The sequence below is a fragment of the Pinus tabuliformis genome, chromosome J (genome assembly GCF_031772625.1).
Source record: "Pinus tabuliformis cultivar Carrire ecotype Pingquan chromosome J, CPIR1, whole genome shotgun sequence".
NCBI lineage: Eukaryota > Viridiplantae > Streptophyta > Pinopsida > Pinales > Pinaceae > Pinus > Pinus tabuliformis.
The window spans coordinates 933,195,002-933,220,808 of record NC_142295.1 but is presented as its reverse complement, the minus strand read 5'-3'; the positions used below and the strand labels follow the sequence as shown (position 1 = coordinate 933,220,808).

At 38.0% G+C, this 25,807-nt stretch overlaps 1 protein-coding gene across 3 annotated transcripts in view; it reads left to right on the top strand.

Annotated features, from left to right (window-relative positions):
- The window catches only part of LOC149229834 (cycloartenol synthase-like), a 403,955-nt gene that overhangs the window by 33,767 nt on the left and 344,381 nt on the right, over positions 1-25,807 (top strand). For all 3 annotated transcript variants that reach the window (XM_089378753.1, XM_089378752.1, XM_089378754.1), the window contains exon 2: positions 10,339-10,524. In XM_089378753.1, coding sequence (XP_089234879.1) covers positions 10,339-10,524 — 186 coding nt within the window. The remainder of the gene's footprint in view (positions 1-10,338; positions 10,525-25,807) is intronic.

The window sequence follows — 25,807 nt, the reverse complement described above, 5'->3', positions numbered from 1 at the left end:
GGACCCATAATACAACATTAGCACCACCAATTTGTATTTAAATCACGGGACTATCCAACAAATACTCCCCCATATTGAGCTTAATATTATGGAACTTCCATGAACAATTTATGGTGCTTCCATCTGCGATAATTACTTGAAACTATGGTACTGGATATATGAAACAACTCAGAATCTTTTCTAATATTTAATTGATAAAGTTATGGGTAGTTCCCGAATCAATTAACAATATTACCTTTTTCTTTTTTATATATCCTTATATCTTGAGGGTTTGTTGAGTATTGATGCTAGCTAATGCATGATTGGATATTGTTGGAGTAGTCTCTTCTAGTTGTAGATATTTTAATGGTTCTAATTATTGATCTTCTTACTCTTAAGAGTCCATGTAGAATTATTTATTCTCATTGTAATTATTCCCCTTACTGTACTTATTTCCATAGTTGAAACATAGTCCCTTTTCTCTTCTTTCATCAATTTTCTAAGGATTCAACCTTTTTGATTTAGGAGAGAAAGCATGATATTTGCTACTAGTGACTACTTTTATAGTGGCCATAATTTTACTCTCAACTTTCCTTTACAAACCAAAGTTTGGTCTAGAGAATTAGGTTCAAAGATATGCACCTCATGTTCTATGCTTTATTTTAAATTTCCCATAAATAGATCTAACAAATTATCCTATGAAATATTATTTACTTTGAGACTCAACTTTTGGAATTTTTGATTGTGCTCTATAAATTGACCCTTTTGTCAAATATTTACCAATTGAATGAAGAATGTATTTCTCTTAATATCCCCATAATGTGTTATCAATTATTTTGTAAAAATGGAACACGATATAACATAATCCTTTTTCCTTTCACAAAGCAATTGATATCATACATGTTGGTCTTATTGTAAAAACATGGATGCAATATATACCTTTTGTAAGGATGCCACTTGGCGTAGATCAAATTATTGCCTCATCTGAAATATCCTTGTTATAAGATCATTACCATCAAACTTCCTCATATTGATCTTCAGAATGTACTAGTTCCTTGGTGTGGACTTGAAGCCTTGATGATATGGATCTTGGATTGAAAGTTCAATATTATGGTACTATGATTCAATATTTGTGCTCTCCAATTGTGATAAAATATATCCCATAGGTGATTGATTTTTATCACAATATTTCTCCTTGTTTTTGTTATTTCTTTGGATATCAATATCCCCCTTTAGAAGCCTCTCCTAGAGAAATTTTTCTGTGGCATTCATAAAAAAATTTCATTATTTCCTTATTTTCATTCATCTTATTTTCTATTTCTCTTTTAAGGTTTTCTTGAGAACATAATAAATCGAACTTTTTCAAGATACTACCATATATTTTGTTAACTTTCTTCTCTAATTTAGATAGCCTAAATTCTAAGTGTTAACTTTCTTCATGAGTCAAGGATGAACTTTCAATAGATTTCATCGGTGTAGTATCTTTCTCTAGAGGCAAGTTGAAAAATAATAGTAGTACTCCTTTTTATCACAACTTTCAGTCACAAAAAAATTAGATCTTATTATCAAAAATTAAGTTACTTGTAAGTTGTGTACCTTTAAAATATTAATTTAGAGAATATTGGAATGGCTGAATTTTTTCTTGATATAGTACCACAATTTTAGTCCTTTGGGATCTAAAACTTTGGTTTGTAATATGTTGATATGTCTTCTCTACAACTTCATAGTTGTGACTAGAATTTGATGTGCCAAGTGAATATTATGGTAACTTTCCAAAAACTTATTGAATGTTTGCCTCTTCCCATGAGTGCACTTGTATAGGGTGCTACGAGGCCAATTACTCAAATATAATTTCGAAATTTGTACCTAATGTACTTATATATGTCTCTTTAAATCCCTCATGATTTCACAATATGAAAAGTCGCATACATAAAGATATAGCAAAAATAACAACTTGACTTGTTTAAAATTCATTTCAAGATTGTTCACAAACCCTAAATTCCATAGTGTAAACTCTAAAAGTATAGAGAACCAAATTTTAAAAACTGAACTAGATGTTCCTTGAATTTCTCCTTAATATGGTCCAAGTTTCACCATTAAAAACCTCATGTTAAAAAAATTATTGCGAAAATTCTAGGTCTGTTTAAAATTGATTTTAGGAGCATTCAGGAACTTGGAATTCCTTAGAGCATATATCTGAAATAATAGTGAACCAAGATCTAAAATTTGAACCAAAGGTTCTCCAATATTTTTCCTCAATGTAGTCCAAGTTTCACCATCTAAAACCTAACAACAAAAAGTTATAAAGAAAATGTTGAATTAACCTATTTGAGACTAATTTATGTAGCATTAAGGAACCCTAACTTCCTTGGAGCATATGTCCGAAAAATGTAGTGAATCAAGACGCAAAATTTGAACTAGATATTTCCTGAGATTTATTCTTAAAATTCTCCAAGCTTCAACTTTGAAACCTCCCTAAAAAAATTATAGTAAAAATTCCACGATAACCTATTTGAAGTAGAAAAACCCTAGGATCATGAGCTCTGGTACCAAATGTTATGAATCTTGTGCCTTAAAAATGATAAAACAACCAGTAATTACAATCCTCTTTGAGAAAGAAACTTATTTTTACAATGAATACACTATACAAGACAATATTTGATGATTCTAATACTAGGTCTCCTTAGTACATATATCAGAGACAAGGGTTACATTTATAATAAAATGGGACCATGAGGGGTTCTAGCCTACATAATAATATAACAATAGGAATATAATAACTTAATATCTATGGCTTCATAAGGGGTTTTACAGTTAATATGGGCCTTATGTAGGCCTTAGAAATTACATTCCTCTTTGAGGGGCAAACCTCATTTTATAAAGAATACAATCTCTCTCTCTCGATATATATATATATATATATATATATATATATATATATATATATATACAGGAGATAAAGGGTACAATTATAATAGAATGGGGCCATGATAGGTTTAGGCTACATAAAGATAGAACAATAAAAATGTAATAACTCAATATCTAGGCCTTAATAAGGGGTTTTAGGGTTAACATGGAACTTATATGGGGCTTAAAAATAGACCTATATGAACATCTCAATGCAAGGTACCCATTGAGGAAGGTAGAAATTCAATATTACTCAACCTAAAGGAATGTTGGAATATGATATAATAATTCAAAAACATCACAATTGAAATTATCCTTATGAGGCATAGTAGTGTAATGGTATTGAGTCATTATGTCAAAATTATATTACATTGTAGAATAGTCTCACAATGTGACATCTTATTGAAGTCAATCTCTTAATGTTATAATCTGACATTTTGAATTTAAGTTCCTGGTGTCACATGTGACATAATTTTGAATTCAACATCTTAATTAAAATCAAGCATGTTTATATATATTCAACCATGTTCAACCATGTTCAACCATAGTCAACATGGTCAACCATAACCAAATAAAAACTTATTAAGTAAGATTATTGTTGCAGTGAGACATAACTATTAACGAACAACACAATCTACCATTACCCTTTAGGAACAATACCAAGTGACGTAACCCTTGAGGAATTTAAAAATGCAACTTTCCATTGAGAAATGAATTAATTCAACATAACTCAACCAACCAAAGTCAACCATTTTCACCCATAGTCCACCATTATCAACATAATGTAACATTGCAATGGTGTTGAATCATTATGGAAAAATTATTAGGACATAATGCCTCAATGTGACATAACTTTGAATATGACCTCTTAATGCCACATGTGATGTAATTTTGAATTCAACCTCTTTATGTCCCATTGGAGGAATTTTCAGCCTAAAAGTAGTCTCCTAAGGAAAAATAATAAAATAATAGTTAAAGTAATAAAATAAGAGATATGAAATTTGGAGGGAAAAGAAGAAAACTACTTTTTTTAATTGTATTTTTGGCTTATCTCCTTATAGGTTTACTCAAATTTCAAGTGTAGACACTCATTGGATGCGGAATTTAATATACACAACATTGTAACCAACTGCAATCCAATAGTCACATGTCATTGGGAATCCAGAGACTATACCATCTCCACCCATATAAATCGAGAATTTAAAGGATACAAGGCCTCCACCCAAACCAAGAATCAAGAGGACCAGGTTCTTTCACTTTAACATTTCTTTTCCATGTGCACTCATAGCCTATACCCTAGTTTTTTGGTTCCTTCAATTGTCCATGCTTGTCCCAACATATCGTAAATCACTCTAGCCTTTATTAGCTGATGAAACCTTCAACATTCCTTATTCATAATGAAAACATAGACACAATATAAGAATCATATTCACATGATATCAAAATCATAAGTCGATAAGGATTCCCTTCTTCTCAATGGATTCCTCATTCATCCGAGAATATCATTGGATAACTTCATTATGTTATCCCAAAAATCAATTCACATATGCATCAATTGAATTCTAAACCCTCATTCTTTTACAAGAATTATCCTTGATAAACCTATCAATCACAATGGGTTGACATACATTCAGTAATCAATCATGCTCAGAAATATAACATATATTCATATATATCAAGTAAGGTCAAGGTTTAGAGAACCTACCTTGTGCCATTTTTATGGTTTGCATATCATTGTCCATTATTTCCCATGGATCAAACCAGACTTCTTCATTGTCATGTTCAAAAGCAATGCTCCAACATATATCAACGATGGTATTTCCCAACCCACCACCCAATACCAACCCTTCTCACTATGTTTGTGCTTCGAAGTCTATTCTTGAACTCTTAATTTCCCCAAATTGTACATAGGGAATCCCTCCAATACAATATATACACATTTCAAGAACTTGAGGGAATTCCCCTTCCTCCTTCTCAATGTTTCACCTTGTTGATCCATGACCATGTGATACGTAGGGACCATGTCCTTTCCTTCTCTTCCTATGGAGACAGTTCCTATTCATGCTTTATTCTATTCATGCAGATCAATTTGAATAAGGAAAAAAATCCACCTCAAGGCAAGCAACTACAGTTTTACATGTTTACCTACCTACTATATGGAATATGTACTCACCATGAATTCCTGGGTCTAGAATGGAGGTGGACCCCAAGAGAGCTCGCTATTCATGTGTATTACAAATTGTTGTTAGAGTATAGTTACAGAGGAGTGTATGAGAAGCTTGTTGAGAACTTCTTCATGGTTGTGTATCAGATGATCTTTAAGGAAGAAGCTCCTTGCATGTCACACGAGGCTATGAAGGTAGTGGCAAAGATAACAGATTGGTTTGCCTCACCCCAAGGCACATACCTTAGAGTATTCGATTCTTAGAAACCTCCACATATTTTTCAAAGGTATGGGACAAATAAAGTGGTAATGGAGGAGGTTGTTTATCATCTTAGCACAAGTTTTTAACAATTGTTTCAAAAGAAGAAGAAGGCATCACAACCTTCCTTTCCTCTACAAGTGGGATCCTATGAGCTCAAGAGATTAAAGGCTATTGAAGTAGAATTTGAAGAACTTATCTTCTTTAATTTTGGTGAGATGAGATTTCACATGTAAAATCCCAAGGGAGTATGTAAAATACATTGTTCCAAGTTACATTTTACTAGGCTTATGAGTCTTATTCCCAACCATAGGAGGAGAAGATAAAGAATTGTTATAATATTTCCCGATTACATGCAACAGGCAGCGAGTTAGGCCCTTCCAGTGTAGTTCATGAGCAGAATGATGTACTTGAAGGAATCAATAGGAAGTCCCCACTCCAATCACCATTTCTAAGTACAAGAGGAAAATTATGCATAATCATGTAGTAGAGCGGAGCCGAAAGTTTAAAGTAGATCTTGTTATTCTGAGAGTGGCCATTGTAGCATAAAAGAAAAGAAAGAAATCAGAAGAATTAAAGAAGAAGTAGGAAGAAGAAAAGAGGCAGGAGGAGGAATGGGAAAGGAAAGAAAGGGAATACACACAAGGACAAGAAGAATTGACGAAGAAATAAGAATAAGAAGCAAGATGGAAACAATTTGAGGAAGAACAATAGAAACAATGATAGATGAAGAAAGCAGGAAAAAGAAGGATGAAGATTTTGTAAGGGAAATTAAGGATCATATAGAGGCCCAAGACATGGAGTTTGAATGGGAGGAGGATAACCAAGATGATGATATTTTTCCCATTACAAAACAAGTCAGCAATCAGCCTTCCCTTCCTCTTACTAGTGGCCACATCTCATTCACTGACATGGGTATATCTCCTCCAAATAATGATATGAGCATGGATATTTCCAACCTTACCTTTGTTCAACCAAATAACAAAAAAATTGCAAGAAAGGTGGAAATATTTTCCTAATGACCTAGTTCATCCTGTTGTCATTCATACAGAGAGGGTGATTGCTCCCAATACCAAGAAGAATCTTAGGACAGTCATAGCAGAAAATTTATCCTTTGAAGGAGACGCAAAAGTAAACAAAAATTTCTTAATGGATGAAAATAAGCAATTAGTAAAGGACCTAGCTACAACAAGACAACATATTGATCATCTCCTCACCAAGAACCAAAGTTTTTCTTCCGTTGATTCTCACATGATGGATTTGCAGGCATCTATCGCTGAGGAAGTTGAATCATTGGGTGACATTGTGAGACATCTGTATGAAGAAAATATCACCCTCCATAAGGCGGTAGGGCCCTTGCATGCAACGCAAAAGTGATCGCGAGAGAATTTGAAAGTTCTAAAGGTAATTCACGCAGCCATCGATGCGATGCAAGAATGGGTAAGTATAGAAATGCACCATCAGAATTGGTCAAGAAAACAAGGTGGTGAGAAAAATTGGAAGGGGTTGATGTTAGAATGCTTGTATAGGGGAAAAAACAACTCTACACTTATGTGGCCAACATCATAACCGCATATTCATGATTTTACTATAGTTTGGACTCCTTGGTTAGAGTGCAGAAGATTCCTTCTATTGGAGCATTTGCAAAAACAAAGGGCAAAAATGATGTCAGGAAGGAAATTGAGGAATTGTTGAGAAATCTAAGGCATGTAGTTACTAAAGAAGATTTATAGATCACAAGGCAGAACATTCAACATTTTGTGGCTAGTCCTGCCAATTTAAACATGAAGGTATTCTCATTATGGAATAATGTTCAAACTAGATCCAAAACTATTTACTAGGATGCAATGGAGGAAAGAGTTAGATATAAGCCAAATCTCCCACCAAATCTTGAGGACATAGCAACATATTACAAGGCTTGGTATCATTATGTTACAACAGAGCTACAAGTGGAAGTTTTTGAGCTATATTTTCGTCAAGCTCAAACATAATGTATATAGTTTTGTCTTATTAGGCTCTAATCACATTTTTTTCCTATGTGATTTTTATTTGGGAAATAATAAGAAGTGTAAATGTAAGTGGAAGTCCAAGATTCAAATGTGGAATATGGAGAGTCATTAGATAGAATAAATACAAAAGAAGTCCAAGAGTCATGAGGGAATCTCAAAGGTCATAATGGGAGATGAAAGGTCATCTCATATGTTATAAATAAACCCTCATAACTCAAGAAAAGGGCTTGGAACTTGAGATTGGAAGCCTTGGCTTCTTTAGTCTAGCATAGGAGTGAATATCATTCTTTGGAGGAGAAAGTAGTAACTTCATGTTCCACTATTGGGTCTAATTTCATATAATTGTATTGTGTACTTGGAACTTTCACTTAATGATTAGAAGCTCTAAGATCCAACATGTTTTCATGCATGTGTTGTGGATATTGTAAGACTATTCTTTAGATGTTTATGATATATGTTATATCATTCATACTTATGTCAATGAACTATTTCATTAACTTTAGTATGTTCCTTATTGGATGTGTGTTGCATTTTCTTTCATGGATGTTATTATCTTGTGAACTATTTTTCAAGCTAACTAACGATTCTTTCATATTTGTGTGTGTCTCTTTTAGGATAGGACTACTAATTTTCTTCTAGAGGCTCACTCTCCTTTTCTGTTGTGTGAAAGAACCTCTTATACATTACAATCAATGTTATACAAAGTTTACTTACTTGTTGTCACCAAATATATGTGTATGTATTCTCGTGTGTCAATTGCAGCCAAGGCACATCTTTAAGATCACAATTATGAAAACCAGACATATTTCGGTTGGGGCTCCTATTCCAAATGGTATGAGTTCTAATTGGGACTTCATATCGGGGAGATACCCCTTGGTTGACGAATTTCCATCACTGTCAACAAGACCCTTATTGAAATCTACCTCATTGAGGAAGAGAGACTTTTTTATTCTTCTACTTGATATTTCATTGATACTACTAAAATAGATAGAGGGCATGGTGAAATTTAGTTCCATTCCAATGGATCCACAATAAATATCCAAACATTCCATTAAATATTTGTTCTCCCTAATGTCTATTAAAAGGAGATGGAATAAAGCTAAATCCCTTGCAATATAAAATAAATTTAGCTTTCTAGATTGCTTCAAACCATTTTCCTACTAAGGCGTTAGCCACTAATAACAAAATCAATGGCGATAGAGGCCATCCTTGCTTTAAGTCTCTCAATGGTATGAAAGTATGTAAGGTGATCCATTAATTAAAACAATAGAGGATGATGAGGACATGAAACATTCAATCTAGTTGACGAATGGAAGGTTAAACCCCATATGAATTAATACAAACCTTAAACACAACCATCTAGCTTTGTCATAAGATTTAGATAGAACAATATTTATTATCATTGATGGACTCTCCTTAACCTTAACAGATTCCAAGAATTCCTATGATACTCCAACAACATTATTATTTGTCCCCTCAAGAAATCCAAATCATTCCACTAATATCTTTAATTCTCCTTGTTATTATTTTGGAAATAATATTGTAGATGGAATTGCATAGAGAACTAAGTTAAAGGTTACTAATCAAAAGTAGTTTCACTATCCTTTTTATGCATTATTATTGTAAAGGTTGTATTCATTTCCCCTAACACCTTTTTAGAAGTTATTGATTTCTCCATCAATACTAATAATAAATCTCCATTCACTCATAAAAAGCTTAAAAATCAATTTATCACCCATAATACCATGGGTCTTATCCTTCTCAGAAGTATTCCTTTGAGATTTCAACCATGAGTTCTTCATATCATCTTAATTTATAAATCTTGGGAATAATTAAACAAGTATTATAATTCAACTATGTGGTCCCTTTTTAGAGATTCTAAGAAAAGGTTATTGAAGAAACCAATTCTTAGATATGCAAGTTCGTTGAAATTTGAAGCTTTGATCCCGTCCATCCTGTAAATTTTCCCAATTGTATTTATGATCTTTCTCCCTTAAACATAGATTTAGAATATTTTTTTGTTTTCATCACTATAAGTTAGTCATTCTATTATACTCTTTGATATCCATGTTTTCTCCTCCCATAAAAAAAAATTCTATTTCTTTCTTCTTGAGGCTTTACTTCATTTTCTCTTCTTCAAATAAGAGGCCATGTACATGTTTAAAATGTTTCCTTCTACCTTTACAATGTCCTTTCGAGATGTGCTATATTTTTCTTTTCTCACACACCAGTTTCAATCTTACCATTTATAGTTTTATATTAGATTTAGAACATGGGATTCTCCTCATAGTTAATATCAAACATTATCCATTCATATATTTTCATTTTCCCATACCATGGTTTCCTTCTTACTCTTTTTAGAGGTTGGTAAGAATTAGAACATGGCATTAGACTCCTCACAGTTAATATCAAAAATTCTCCATTCATCCTTCATTATTGCTATAAATTATTGGAGTTGTCATAGAATTTCTTTTAAGTGAGGATTATGTTTATAGGATGTAAATCACACAACTTGAGGTCTTCTAATTTGTCCAAAAAAAACTAGAAATGCGATCAATTCTCCTAAACTCTCCTTAAACCTTTCATTTCCTTAGTATAGAATTTAAATATCCAATCATTAATAACATGCTTTAGAGTAAAAAAGTGTGATTTGAAACTTGTTTTTCATTGTATAGTCCATATACATTGTATATAAAGAAAAATCATCTTAATTCACATATTTTAGTCCTTGAGGGTTTGCTTAGACTCAACAACAAAGATTGAATCCATTACAACAAAGCTCATCATGTCACCTATAGAAATTGAACATAAATAGAGAAAATAACAATCATTCACCACAACAACTTCAAATAAACCCAATTAACTATACTTTATAAATTTTTTTATTAATTATGAATGAGTTTCAATAAATTAAAAATAACATTTTACTCATTTTCCATCTATAAATTTTCATGATTTTATGATTTCATATACATACCTCGAATTTCATTTGTTGCTGACTTAATATTTTTATATTGCAGTTGGCCAAAGAAAATCCAGTTCCTCCTCTTCCAGCTCAAGTTAAAATAGAAAATAGCAATGACATCACTGAGGAAGCAATACGAACATCATTGATTAGAGCAATACGCTTCTGGGGTACCATGCAAGTAGATGATGGACACTGGCCTTGTGATAACTCAGGGGTTATGTTTGTTATGGCAAATATAGTAAGTCTACTTGATTCCATATTTATTTACATACACTTACTTTTAAAAGTATATCATATAGTTTTGGAAAGTATATTAGCTTAATCATATTATTTTCATAATTATATCGATTAGAAAAATCAAACTAAAAAAATATTGTAGAGGTAATAAATGATACCCGTAATACTATTAGCCAAAAGAGTAGTGACTATATTCATATAATAATTATCCTTATTGATAATGGCTTAACTTAAAAATTCTAAAGAAATTTCAAAGTATTTTTATGATAAAGTATGTTTAATAAATAATTTTAATTCTTATAAATTTTTGTTTATATAATATATATTATATTTATTATTATTTTATATAATGTTAATACATATTTAAATTGATAATAATCATAATTTCTTTAATATTAAATTGTATAATACATATATATTGTAATAAATATTTCTTATTAATAAATAGATAAAAGTGCCTATAACAATAAAATAGATGTTGAAATTGATTTTATGGACGGGAGCTCTGGCGAAAGTCCATGCTGCTAGCGCTAGGGTTCGATCGTTAATCCCATTACCAGCCTCCTCGGTGCGTTCGGCGACCCCGTCTCAGCACTCCTTCTGAGTTCTTCAACATGGTTTCGCCCTTGGGAGGGGCGGGCTCATCCCACCCTCCACCCACCAGTACCTCCTCTGACAAAACAGGCCGAGCAGACTCTCTGAACAATCCAGGCGTTCCCCCACGGACCGATCAGGACACTGAACCTGTCATAGATGCCGCTGGGAACTCCGCTGCAGGATCTGCAGCTGTCAATGAAAAAGGCACAGACCAAAAGGCCTCAACGTCACAGCCAAAGGCGTCTTCTGCAACATGCATCCCGAAGACTGCAGAACGAATCAAAGTAGATCTCCCCAGTCAAAGAATCAATAGCCAGATCCAATACATGAAGGATCATGCGCTTATAGGCAAATTTCTCGGATTCTGGCCTACTGAAAAGGCCTTGCATGGATGGATAGCATCCAAATGGAAGCCCAAAGGACAAGTCACTCTGCAGCTTGGCCCCAAGGGCTTCTTTACTGCTACATTCAACTGTTTGGAGGACAAATCTCGCATCTTCGAGGGAGGCCCGTATTTTTTCAACTCTTCAGGCCTGTACCTTCGAGAATGGAGAGAGAGGTTTGACCCAGACAAAGAAGACTTCAGTTGGGCTCCAGTATGGATACGCATGTACTCTCTTCCTTTGGAATACTGGAACGAGGAGACCTTAAAGGATATAGGCGACAGCCTGGGGGTATTCATCAAAGCTGCTGAGGAAACCAAATCCCGAAGATATACCTCCTACGCCAGGATCTGTGTTCTCATGCATCTGACCAAAGAACTCTCCGACTCGGTAAGTCTATTTCATGACGATTTTGAATGGATCCAAACAATAGACTATGAGCATATCCCTTTTCGTTGTAGAAAATGCCATGAACATGGCCATCTTTTTAGGGATTGCCCTCTGAATCTCCAGTCCACAGCCCCAGGTAATGAGCCCAACAAAGATAGGGAAGGATTTACAAAGGTTCCTAATCGTAGACGGCATGCCAAGAAAACTCCTGCACCCCCAGCCAGCTCCAGTAAACCTAATACCCAGAACAGATTTGAAATTCTAACCTCTCAAAATACCTCAGAGGATCACCCTGAAACCCCTCTCGTAGATCCCTCTCCTTCCTCACCCCCTGTTGTGGGGAAAAGTATCCAACACGGAATGACCCTATCCCACTCTAAGGGTGATAGTTCCTTAGCAACAGCTGAAGCAAAGCTATCTAAAGTTACTTCTTTATGACATGCAAGAGACGAAAGGAAGAGATCCACTTACCGATGTCTTGCGCAAATGGTCGATCCAATCTCCTCTATTTGCCGCTTGCTCCCAGCTCCAAGTCTTCTCACGGGCCCAGCTACACGAGATCCTGCGAACAAGACAAGAAAAGGAAACTACAAGAAGCATGCATTCATAATTGATTCAAGGATTAGCATAAATCAAATACGCAAGTAAGACAATACACCATTGAAACACATGCGGATAGAAGAACCTCAAATGCTTTATTAATATAAGGAAGTAAGGTTCAGGCGGTGATACAACCGTGAGAGGTCCAATCCAACATCACCTTCCCGACGGAAAGAAATCTCCTCTTCACCTCCCTCAAGCAATCACCCAATACTCACAACTGTAAACCAACAGCAATTCTTTGCACTAAATTCCGGCCTCCAGATCCCATGGGATGAGATCCTTATATAGAGTTTTGGAGTGAAGATAAGTCAGCTTGATGTGTGACTTGTTGTCCTCTTCAACTCCAGTTGTTCTTCAGTCCTTGAGTCCACTCGGAGTTTCTACCTTCCACTTGGAGTTTTAGAAGCTCTTAACTCATCATTAGGTGAATCTTCTGATCCAAGTGTCATTTTGGAAGCTTCCTGGGCACTAGCACATTGAGAAAAGATTCCTCCACATGTCAAAGTACGCCCAGCGCAGGTAGCCTTTGTTGCACTTGCTATGCAGCGCAGGTACACCATAGAGCTTTTGACATTCAGCGCAGATGCTTAGTGGAGCAGCTGCTTTGATCCAAAATTGACCTGTTTTTGAGTGTTTTTCAGTGGAGAACTGATCTGAAGTGATGTGGTTTGCTGACCTTGTTCCTCTAGGGGTAGGAACAACATGTTTAGGGACTTTGGATCCCTTAGATTATTGACATTTCATGCTCTATGCTGTAAGGCACAAAAATGTCTATAACACCCCCCCCAGGCTCTAAAACCCTCATCTCTAATCTTAGCCTCCACTCTTACCAGCTTCCCCGCCTCAACCTCTTCTGAGAAAACAGAGCTCGAAAATGCCATGCAGTCCTCAGCTATGGAATTAGATGCAGCTCTTGCTCTCAGCATTCATCAAAAGACAATCGAGGAAGAACAGAACACTCCGACACACATGGATGAGGAAACAGAAAGCGTGAATCTGGAAGGTTTGGACATTCTTACGTTGGAAACAACATGTAGACAGAAAGAATTTAATAAAATACCCATCCAGGAGATTGAAAAGCTGGAAGGAGTTCTAACCAAAGCACAGCACAACAAAAGTCTAGGTATTCAGGCCGGTAGTCCTTGGGATAGCAAGAAAATCCTGAAAGAGATGAAAAAACGAGGGCGCAAAACGGATCTGCAAAGGACCATAATCATCGGAGACATGCTGGTGGAATCTGGTAGATTCCCCAAGCTGACAAAGTTCTTCAAAGCCCTTCCCAATAGTTCTCCATGAAGCTAATTTCATGGAATGTGAGAGGGCTGAACAGCCCCTCAAAACACAACATGTTAAAAAATTTGATTCAGCAAGAAAGGCCTTCAATCGTCTTTCTTCAAGAAACCAAAAGTAACAGCACTGTACTGGAAAGGATTCTAAATAAGGTTTGGATAGGATGCCGCTCAGTCTCAGTGGATGCTTCCGGAGCCTCAGGGGGATTGGCAATCTTGTGGAACCCGCAGGTACTTTCCCTTCAAGACTTTCATGCCTCACACTTCTTCATTCAGTCCACATTTCATCTCATTGGGACTAATATCCATGGCCATCTTTCTAATGTATATTTTCCACAAGATGCACAAAAAAAATTGAATCTACTGGACACACTCACAGCTCTCAATTCGAATAGACAGTTTCCCCTATGGCTTGGCGGTGGTGACTTCAATATAATAACAGCATTAAAGGAAAAAACAGGGGGCAGATCGAAGCTAGAAGGGGACAACATAGGCTTCAAAGAATTTATTCACAACAATCAGTTAATGGATCTCCAGACTTCAAATGGTATGTATACCTGGACCAACAAAAGGAGGGGATCACAGCATATAGCCTCTAGGTTGGACCGCTTCCTCATATCAGACAATGCTATACACTTAGGAGGGGACTTTCATGCCTCCATTATGCCTCATGCGGGCTCAGATCACTGGCCCATAATGCTACAGTGGTCGCGTCCAGGCATAAAGAGCAATAGACCCTTTCGCTTTGAAGCCTTTTGGTTCTCTCATCCCAACTTCAAAGCAGTTGTCAAGGAGGCTTGGAAGTCCTTCATTCCCCCCGAAGGAGCCAAGATGTTCCAGTTCCAACAAAAATTAAAATACCTCAAGCAGGTTCTCAAATCATGGAATCGGACCCAATTTGGCAACATCTTCGAACACCGAAAAAAGCTGGAGCAGCAGATGAACTCACTACAACAGAGTATCATTTTAGAGGGAAGAACGGCAGATTATGAACAACAGGAGCAGACCCTTTCAACCGAGATCGAAGCACGAAGGAAGCAAGAAGAAATTCTCTGGCGACAAAAGTCTAGAATCAGATGGCTTAAGGAAGGGGAGAAAAATACAAAAAAATTTCACAGATCCACTCTTCAAAGGAGAATGCATAATAATATTGCCTTCATTAATAATCTACAAGGGGACAGACTAGAAGTGCATGAAGAAGTGGAACAGGAATTCAAAAAATACTTTCAGGATATTCTTCGGGAGCCACCAGGATGCAGGGATCAAGCCATTCGATCACTGACGCGGCATATTCCTAAAATCATCACGGAGAACCACAATAACATGCTGCTCCAGCCCATCTCCATGCAGGAAGTGGAGGAAGCTATGGCCCAATTCAAAGATGGTAAAGCGCCGGGACCCGATGGCTTCACTGCCAACTTCTTTCATGCGTTTTGGGAGCTTATAAAAACAGAGGTATGGGAGATAGTGGAGGAATCAAGATCCATGCACTGGATCCTTCCTTCCCTAAATTCGACCTTCATAGCGCTAATACCCAAAACAGATGAACCCAACACGCCAGACAAATACAGGCCCATAGCACTGTGTAATGTTATTTACAAACTCATCTCCAAAGTCTTGGCGAACAGGCTCAAACCACTTCTCCCCCTCCTCATCTCGCCAGAACAAACCGGATATGTAGAAGGGCGCCAGATAATGGACGGTATCATTCTCTCAAACGAAGTGATCAACTCTCTCAAGCTTCTAAAAAAGCCAGGTATGATTCTCAAGCTAGATCTTTCCAAAGCTTTTGATAAACTCAGCTGGAACTATATCCATCAAATGTTATTGGCATTTGGCTTCAGTGCTACTTGGACCCGTTGGATTATGAGTCTCATCTCATCTCCCAGCTTCTCAATCCTGCTAAATGGCTCACCCTCTGCACCCTTTCGTCCTTCCAGAGGCATTCGACAGGGTGATCCTCTTTCCCCTTTCCTCTTTGTTCTCATGGCAGAAGGTCTCAGTCGCCTTCTTCATTTTTCCATTTCCTCTCACACCCTTAAGGGCATTTCTCTTCATGGTCTTCCCCCCACTTCCCACCAACAGTTTGTTGATGACACTATGCTTTTCGGCCACCCATCTGTTCAAGAAGCCTCCGCCTTCAAGGCCCTACTCAATCTCTTCTCTGAAGCCTCGGGAACCTCCATCAATGCTACCAAATCTCAGCTTTTCTTCTTTCACACCCCATCCATGACTCAGAGGAACATTGCTAGGATATTGGGCTTTCCCATAGCAGTGCTCCCTTCGAATTATCTGGGAGCTCCACTGTTGGACATAGCCATTAAGCACGCCACCTGGAGAACCCTCCTCAACAAACTTGAACTAAGGCTCTCCTCCTGGACCTTCCGCTCGCTTAATATTGCTGGTAGGCTCATCCTTCTCAAATCTGTTCTCCAAGCTATGCCTCTCTATCTTTTTTCCATTTTAGCTGCTCCTAAATGGGTCCTTAAGAACATCCGCAATCTCCAAAGAAACTTCCTCTGGGGTTCCTCAGGACTCAACAGGAAATGGGCTCTTGTCAAATGGACTGAGGTCTGTCAACCAAGATCAGTTGGTGGGCTAGGCTTGAGGGATCCCCTTCACAGCAACAACATAATGGGAGCCCGTATTTGGTGGAATTGGATTTCCAAACCATATACTCCTTGGCCACATCTTCGGCAAGCCAAATATGCGCTAGGCAGTCATTTGGAAGAACTCATCAGAATCAGTACATCTACTCCAGGCTCGTTGATCTGGAATGCTGCTAAGCAACATAGTGCTTTTATCTAGGCGCACAGTTTTTGGGAGATCCATTCGGGCACCACAGCCAGATTTTGGGAGGATTCATGGCAACAACTCCCAAAATTAGCCTCTCTCTTCTGTAAACCTAAATGGAAAGCTTCCATGCAGCAAGCTAACCAAATCCATGTTCATCAGTACTGGTAGCAGCAATCCCCTGATGGTTTTCAACTCTAGAGACTAGCGAGCACCTGGCAGGCGGACTGGCAAGGGGAGACCCATGAAGAGATCGATCAGGAGCTAAAATTCCGGAAAATCAAACACTCAGATCAAAAGGACAAACTGCGATGGGGACACACACCAAAAGGAATGTTCACAACCAAGGAAGCATACCAGCTTCTCTATCAACCCATGCAGGCAGCAAAGGACCAGCTTTGGGATCAGGTATGGCAACCAAGCATCTGGCCTAAGGTTTCCACTTTTCTATGGCTTTTGAGCAAGCAGCACATCCTCACATGGGACAATCTTCAAAAGCGAGGATTTATTGGTCCATCCAGATGCCCAAACTGTAATCTTAACTCAGAAACCATCTCGCATCTCCTGGATTCATGTCCTTTAGCAGTACAATTATGGGAAAAAACTGAGCAGTGCAATAGAAGATCGGGTAGACATGTGGGCAACATCACGGACACCATCAGAAACTGGCCTCGGCATCCTTTTCAAAGCCTTCTTCTAAATTCCCTTTGGAGCCTTCTCCCGGGCTTTGTCTACTGGATCCTATGGAAGGAGAGAAATAATAGAATTTTCAATAACCTTAGCAAGCCTCCAGATGCTCTATGGATACTTCTCAAACATAATCTGCAAGAAACTCTTGCTCTAAAACATTGGCAAGACTCGGACCTGCCAGAATCTCCTCAGGAACGCCTCATCCTGAAAGAATGGAATTTGAACCTCACATTTTCAGCTCAAGACAAGAATAATTCCCCAATCAGCATCGCTTCTCCCCACACTTGGTCCCCTCCGGCTTCCCACTCTTACAAATTGAATTTCGATGGGGCTGCCAAAGGCAATCCCGGGCCGGCAGGTTATGGCGGTGTCTTCAGAAACGAAGTAGGCACAGTATTGCACATATATCATGGGTCAATTGGCAAAGATACTAACAACGCAACAGAACTGGAGGGTTTATGGAAAGGCATATGCATAGCAGAACAAGAAAACTTTTTCCCTCTGGAGGTAGAAGGGGATTCTCAAATTTTAATAGCAGCTGCCACAAGGATTCAATCAGGCACATCAGCAGCTAAGATTGCCTCAAGCTGGAGGCTTCTCAGTAGACTGGAACAGATTGAAGAATGGCTCAGGACAACCAGCAGCATTACTTTCAAGCATATAAGGTGCACAGCTAACAGGGTAGCAGACAGATTGGCTAATCAGGGGGTCAATCAGCCGCTCCTATTCTTCTCAGGTCCTCTATGTGATTCAAATGATGAACACCTCAAAAAAGAGTGCACTTCTCTGGTGCAAAAGGATTTCTCTCTCCCGGATGTGGGTGAACAATCTGGAATGTAGTACGAGGATGGCTTGGCGGGAGGGCACGTGGCCGCTTACCGCAGGCAGATGGAGCTGCAAGACACATCAGTTAATAGTTCACACAATAACCTTTATTACTGCATTAATGCAGCTCTCTCAGGCGCGTCAATTTGATAGCCTGACTGCAATGATGCTCGGCACGGTTCTCATTTTCACTCTTCCCATCTACTCTTGCTGGCAAAGCAAGGTTGACGCTTCTTGTGCTAGAGACAGTTTAGGGCATTGTCTGGCTCTGGTGCAAGGAGCTAACACTCTTCCAGGCTTTCATGCTCCAATTTATCCATTTCGAATTCTTCTCTGTAGCCACTGCGCATTCCCCGCTTTGACTGTTTGTTCTACTTCCCTAACTCAATTCAACATGCCCAGAGAGCACACTAGAATGGGCTGCAGAAGAGGTAGCTCTCGTGGCCGGGTCCTCCACCAGGCATCCTCAACAACCTCGGACCCTTCGTCTGAGGCTTCGAATTTCAGTTTTTATTGCTATCCTGCAACCAGAAGTGGGCGTGGCAGAGGAAGGAGGCAGTTTATGTCAGAGGTGAGCTCTCAGCACTCCAGAACGCAAACGGCTCGCTTCCGCCTCCTCTGTAGTCTTGGCAATTCCTCCTTCATTGTTTCGGTCACTGTTGAGCTGAGTGAGCATGCTGGGGGTTCAGAGACAGTTGGTTCAGGAGTTCCTCAGCACCAGCTAATGGAAAACTAGAATGTTCCCTCGACGAATGTGACTGAGCAGAGACGAGACATTGGGGGCTTTACTATTCAGGATTCACCCACTCTTGCTGGCCCGAGCGCTCCTGCAGCAGAAGAACTTGCAAGAAAAGAGGGTCAATCCGCGGAGTTTGAAGAACCAGATCATTATGGGTGCCGCATTATTGAAGAGCAGCCTCCAACACAGCATGAAGACTGAACAGGTTTGCGTTTTTTTGGTTTTGTTCAATTGACGAAAGCGGTTGTTCAATCCTCTCAGGATACAAGGTCATCTTATGTTTGTAGCTCCCAGTATCAGGTTTTTTCAACTCTTTTTGAGGGCCGGTTTCCCCTGCGTGGGCGGCATTCCCTATCTGTTGGTTACTGTCTTGGCTAAGGTGGTTTATGAGTTAGATTTTGGTCACTGTCCGGACACTAAGTCTTTCGGTATGGATTTTAGTTATTCCAAGTCCTAAAGCTAGTCTTTATGTAAGTCCTTGGGACAGTTTGTCAAACGTTTTTTGTCAGTATGCCGTTTCATGGGCTAGAAATCTCGAGGCCTTTGTCTCGCTGTAAGCATATTTTGTATCAATATAGAAGTAGACCAATTTAGAAAAAAAAATAAAGTAGATGTTGATTTATGTTACAACACATATGTGTTATTATTATGATATATTATCAACTTTAGTTTGTTATATTAAAACTATCAATAAATAATAATAAGTTGATTTAATTACATATCCATCCCACCAACCCATGCAAATATGATAGGGAAACATGTTCCTTAAATACTTTCATAAAACCATGTAGCTTACATGGGAAGTTACTATAGTCCGGATTGCTTGCCATTCAATATAGAGCTCTGTCAATTGTGTGATGGGAAACTCTTACAAATTTTTATCGAGATTTTACAATTGATGATGTTTCTCTCATGGGTGAGTTTGGACAACATGGTATCTTCACCATCTTGGCATTCATTAACCAACATTCAATGGGAATTTAACCATGGATATGAGCATCAGAGAGGGAACCACCTCATACAAACTTATTTGCAGTGGAGAATGGATATAGCACTCCTAGAAAATGTCTTTGACTCCTAGGTCCTTCGTTATCCTTTATACCATTCTCTCCAAGACAGGCATTGATCCCCCCTTGCTCCAGCCTAGTTCAATGGATTTTTAACTAGTATCAGTGGATTCTCAACCTAAGGATGGGAAGGTGTTGTAGCGGCTACAACCACCCTCCAAAATTTTTCCTTCGCTTCATTTTGGAGCATCCCTACTAAAATCTCAGCAGCTTGTCTTGCACTGATCCAAGTACTTGTGATTTCATTGAGTTTTTTCTTTTGCATTACAACTTGTGTTTGCTTACTTTCTTTGTTGTCTAACCACAAGCTTACCTCTTGACTTGGTTGTAAACCGGTTCTAGCACCGCATTAATGATTTGCACAATCCTTGAGGGAAACCAGCCTTGCTCTCAGGAAATGCGCAGTGCAACCCAGCAGTGAGCTTTGGCTCTCGAATTTCGTAGACCTAGTTGGCAACCTGGCTTCAACTGGGAAACTACACAGAGCATGAGAGGCAGAAAGTGAGCCTTCAGCTCCAAAATTGCATATAGATAGTTGACATCCTGCCTTCAGCTGGGAAATTGCGTAGAGCCTGAGAGGGAGCCCAGATGCACTCAACCCAGAAATTGTACAGAACTTGATGTGCTCAAAAGACTGCTTAGTGCATGAACTAGAGATTTTCTTGGTCCTTCCCATAATTGCACAATCTTTCGAGGAAATGCATGGAAGTTTTCCCAAAAAGCAAGAACCTAAGAGAAAAAACATCCCTAGGAAGTAGGGATCTATGATTAGTTTCTCGAAGGTGACACATTTCCATCTTTAGAAGTTTCTTCCAAGTGTCGGTGTTTTCCTTAATCTCAAGCATACATGTCATGTACTCCATTTTGCTCAAATATGTGTAACATATGCCTCTATATCTCACTTATACATTCGATCATCAAGCTATAGCTTCCCTAGGAGATCAAGGGGCCTTCGGAGCATTGTCATTGCTTTTCAGGGTGAGTTTGCTTTTATCGCCTTTCGCTGCTTTTTTGGTCGCTTTTGTGTTTTTAGCTTGTGATGTTTCACTCGTTTTGTTGAACGACCACTATCATTTTAACTTGTTTTAGCTTGTAGAAGTCTTTTTTCAAGTTATAGATTGCCTTTCTCAAGTGTCGCATGAGTTTTCTCATTTTGCACCAACAGTCGTCGTTGCAGCGACACCCTTCACATGCTTCATGTTCCTTCAGTTTGATCCATTTTTGCACTTGTTTTACATGCATACATCTACACTTGGTCATATTTTCACTCATCCTTCAGATCTTCTTGTTTTCACACTCCCAAGGGATAGATCTGGGCTCCCCCTGCTCGGATCTCACATTCACTTGCATGCACTGCACAATCTAGAAGCTCAAGGCCTCTGCATTGGCTTCTGGAATTGCGCAGAGGTTATCCTAGGTTGGCTCCAACTACGCATTTCACAATTCTAGGAGCTAGTCTCCTAGCTTGGTCGTTGAGACTACGCAATGTGCAGTCTCTCCCAAGCCTTGTCCCAGACTGAATTGTGCATCATAAAGTCACAATTTTACCTTGTCGAGTATGTAGAGCACCATTGGATCTGGTGGCACTACTTTAGGCAGAAGTAGGGGTGGAGTGTATAGGAGTACACCGCAAAGTTTATAAATATAGGCATAATTCTAGGTATCTCCCCAAGGAACCTATATGTACTCCTCATGTATTTGGGGGTATACATAACAATCTATGAAAGAAAGTAATGTTGTTCAAGCCCAGATCGGTGGATGAGGCTTGTGCACATGCACGATACCTGGATAACATAGGCCAGAAGAAAGGGAAATCAAGTGGGTTGAAGTAGAAGAAGCACCATGATGCTTGCAATGAAGGGAAGAAAAAGTGGAAAGGGAGAATGGAAAGAAGAAAATAGTCACAATAGACCAACACAAAGATCCTAACAATGACTCCAACCATTGTAACATTGATGGTCATACAAAGAATTTTTAGAAGTTTCATCCAAATATTAACCTAGAGAACAAAAAAGATAATTAGAAGAAGAATCTCATGGCCACTAGTTTGAAAAAGTAGGTTGAAATAAGCTCAGAAGTGGATGAGAATATCGCTTGTACATTAGTGGATAAGGAGGTGAATTTGAGTATCCTTCAACATCATGAAGAGAATGAAAATACGAAACTCTTCCATATAATGATATAAGTCAATAAAACAAATATTGATGCTTTTTCAACTCATGACCACAAGAAAATGTCTTTGTAGAATAGTTGGTAAAAAAAAATGGGATTGGAATTTCATGATCATTCAAGCTCATATCCATTGTGATGGGTAATAAGGATGAAAATATAAATTTTACCAAATAGTGTAACATTATATTTTCTATCATTGGTGATTTTATTGATGAAGTAGAACTAGATGTAGTTCCCCTTGATGTATGTGGAGTGGTGTTTGGGAGTCCCTATGTGTTCATGTTAGATGTAATATCCATGTGGAGATCCAGCCAATATTACCTCATCAAGGATGGAAAATACTTCACCATCAACACACACAAGGGTAAGTCCATAATTTCACTGGTAAGTGCCAACGAAGATAAGAAATTGACCAGTTCTAGAAAGATGTATGTTTTAGCACTTTTAATAGAAACATAATTTGTAGAAGAGTCAATCAGAGAAAAGGCATCCCTGAAGAGGTGTACTAAGAAATAGAAACAAAAAATTGGAAGAGTTGTTATAGGCATACAAGGATGTTTTCCAGGAGCCTAAAGGGATACCACCCAAGATGGAATTAGAGCATGAGATCCAACTATTGTTGGACTCCTTATTGTTGTGCATTGGGCTATATAAGAAGTATGTTATAGAAGCAAGTGAGGTGAAGAAGCAGTTGTAGTAGCTACTAGAATAAGGTGTCATTCGACCAACTACATGACCATGTGGGTCATTCATCGTCGTTGTGCCAAAGAAGGATGGGACCTAGTGGATGTGTATACATTACATGGTGTTCACAAAATTACGCTCAAGAATGGGTACCCCTTGCTTAGGGTACTTAATCTATTGGATTAATTGTAGCAAGCCAAATACTTCACCAAGTTGGACTTAAAGTATGGATATCACTAGGCTTGAGTTAGAGAAGAAGAGACCTAGAAGACCACCTTCAAAACTAGGCCATATTTGTATGAGTGGTTAGTCATGTCATTCCGCATATGCAATGCACCAACTATTTTTATGAGGTTAATGAATGATATGTTGTGCCCTTTTATAGATTCATTTTTTATTGTCTATTTGGATGATATATTGGTATATATTTCTACCTAGGAGGAACACATATCACATTTGACGTAGGTGCTAAATAATTTAAATAAGCACTATCTACTAGAAGAGCTCAAGAAGTGTGAGTTTGTACAACAATATTTTTTGTATCCAGGGTATGTGATAAGTGGATGAGAATTGAAAAGAGATCCTGCAAGATCGAATCCATCACGAAGTTTCCAGTGCCTACTAATGTTTCTAGGGTCGGGAAATTTTTTGGGGAAGCATAGTACTTGAGGAAATTCATAGCCTCATTTTCAGTAGTAGTAACACTTCAGTAGTAGTAGCACCACTCCATGCCATAACAACAAGTGGCAAGAATTTTCAATGGGGAAAAGGTTAGAATAAGGCCTTTAAGGAGTTAAATAAGAAGATCATTCAAGCACCAAATTTAGCATTACCAATCCTAAAACAACCCTTTGAAGTGGATACAGATGCAAGTGGGTATGTTATAGGAGCAGTCTTTATGCAAGGAGAAAGGCATGTATGCTACCATTTTGAAGTATTTCTTTGGGTATTTCTTAAATAACACACCTAAGACAAGGAGTTGTATGCCCTGGTACAAGTTGTGAGGAAGTGGAGACACTATTTGATGGGAAAGGAGATAGTAATCCACACAAATCACCAGCCCCTACAGTACATATAACCCGAGAATAAGCTACAGGAGGTAAAAAATTATAAGTGGATGGGGTTTCTACAATAGTTTAATTTAGTGATCAAGTCTAAGAAGGACAACAAAAACAAGTTTTCCGACGTGTTTTCAAGGCCACCAACATCAAATATCACAACTTTGGAAACTCTGATGCACATGGAGCCATTTACTCATGATGCATAAAGAGAGGCATGTCCAAAAGATGAATTCAAGGAGGTGTTTCAACAGTTACAGAGCCAAAACATTGTGCACAATGGCGATAACGCAGTTGACTACCATCTCCAAGATGGGTTAGTCTACAGGCTAGATAAGTTATGTGTTCCTTAAGGTGAGTGACTGCAACTAATTAGAGAGGTTAACACCTCCAAGGTTGTTGGGAAAATTAGTGTACAAAAGATAGTGGTCAACTTGAAGAAGTATGTTTATTGGCCCAAGATGCAAGAACATGTAGCTAGGTTCATAAAAGGATGCATGCTTTGTTGTATCAGCAAGCCTAGTAATAGGAAGCAAGGTTTATATCATCCATTTCTTATACCCACTTTTCCTTGGGAAAGTATTTCCATGGAATTTGTAGGAGGTTTAATAACAAATAGGAAGGGACATGACTACCTATTCATGGTATTTGTTAGGTTCATAAACATGTGTATTCTCATGTCCTATAAAAATATCATTAGTGGGCAAGAATTAGTGAACTTGTTCTTTGGACAGCTATGGGTGCACTTTGGGATACCGAGGAACATAATTTTAGATAGGGACACAATATTTCTTAGTTTGTTTTGGACTACATTATGGGATAAGATAGACATGAAATTGAAGAGGTCTACAACATTCCATCCACAGATAACTAGGAAGAAAAAAGTGGCCAACAAGACTTTGGTGCAAATTTTGAGGAATTAAAATTAGAAGCATTCGAAGACCTGGGATGAAAATTTTGTACATGTAAAATAATATTATAATAGATCAATCCACACTTCTATTGGTAAGCTCCCATTTAAAACTTTTTTTGGATATTTTCCTCCTTTACCTTTGGATATTGGATATGGGCAACAAGGGGGAGTGAGGGAGGATCGTGTAATGGATGCCTTAAGGGAAGAAAAAATTGTTGAGAAGACTAGGAAAATCCATATACATATACAAGAGACACTTTAGAAGTCACAGGAAAAATTTAAGGCTAGGCATGATCAGAATAAAATAGAGATATCATTCAAGGTGGGAGATAGAGTATAGTTGCAGTTGAAAAATGAGAGGTTATAAGGTCCTATAAAGAAAACCAAGGCTCTCTGATATGGTCCCTTTGAGATACTGGAAAAGGTGATAGATAATTTCTATATACTTGTCCTCTTCCCATACATGCACATTTACTCAGTGGTGAAGGTAGATAATCTAACACTCTATAAGCCTTCCATGCTAGATAAATAAAAGGAACAAGTCCTACCTTATGTAGAGGATTTGGCACCAGATGCTTAGGAAAAGTTGACAGAAGATACAAGTTTTCCATAGAGGTATGGAACTACAAGACAGGGGCAGCATAACCTTTGGCATATTGGATTGAAAGGTCAGCTTCCAGGTAAGGCTAAATGGTACACCCAAGAGAAGGTGGAGGAAAATTTTCCTCACCTCATTCAAGAAAATCTTTTGGGGACCAAAATCCTCCTAGAATAGGGAGGTGTAATCTGAATTGGATCATTATTATTTTTTATCCATGTCAATGCTTTTATAGTGTAAGAGTGGAGGAATCCGCTAACAGGACCATTTTTATCGGCAAGAACTAGTTTGGAAAATTGGGGTTTAAAAACTTTTGGGAGAATTTTGAAGCATCAAATGGCATTTTTTGGGGCATAAAACTTTTTTTCTTAAGAGAAACACCTTTTTAATCTATTCTACACATAGATAGAATTCCAATGGCTTAAGAATTTACTTAAATAAAGTATGCATGCAAATGTATTCCACTCATAAGTTTACCTTCCT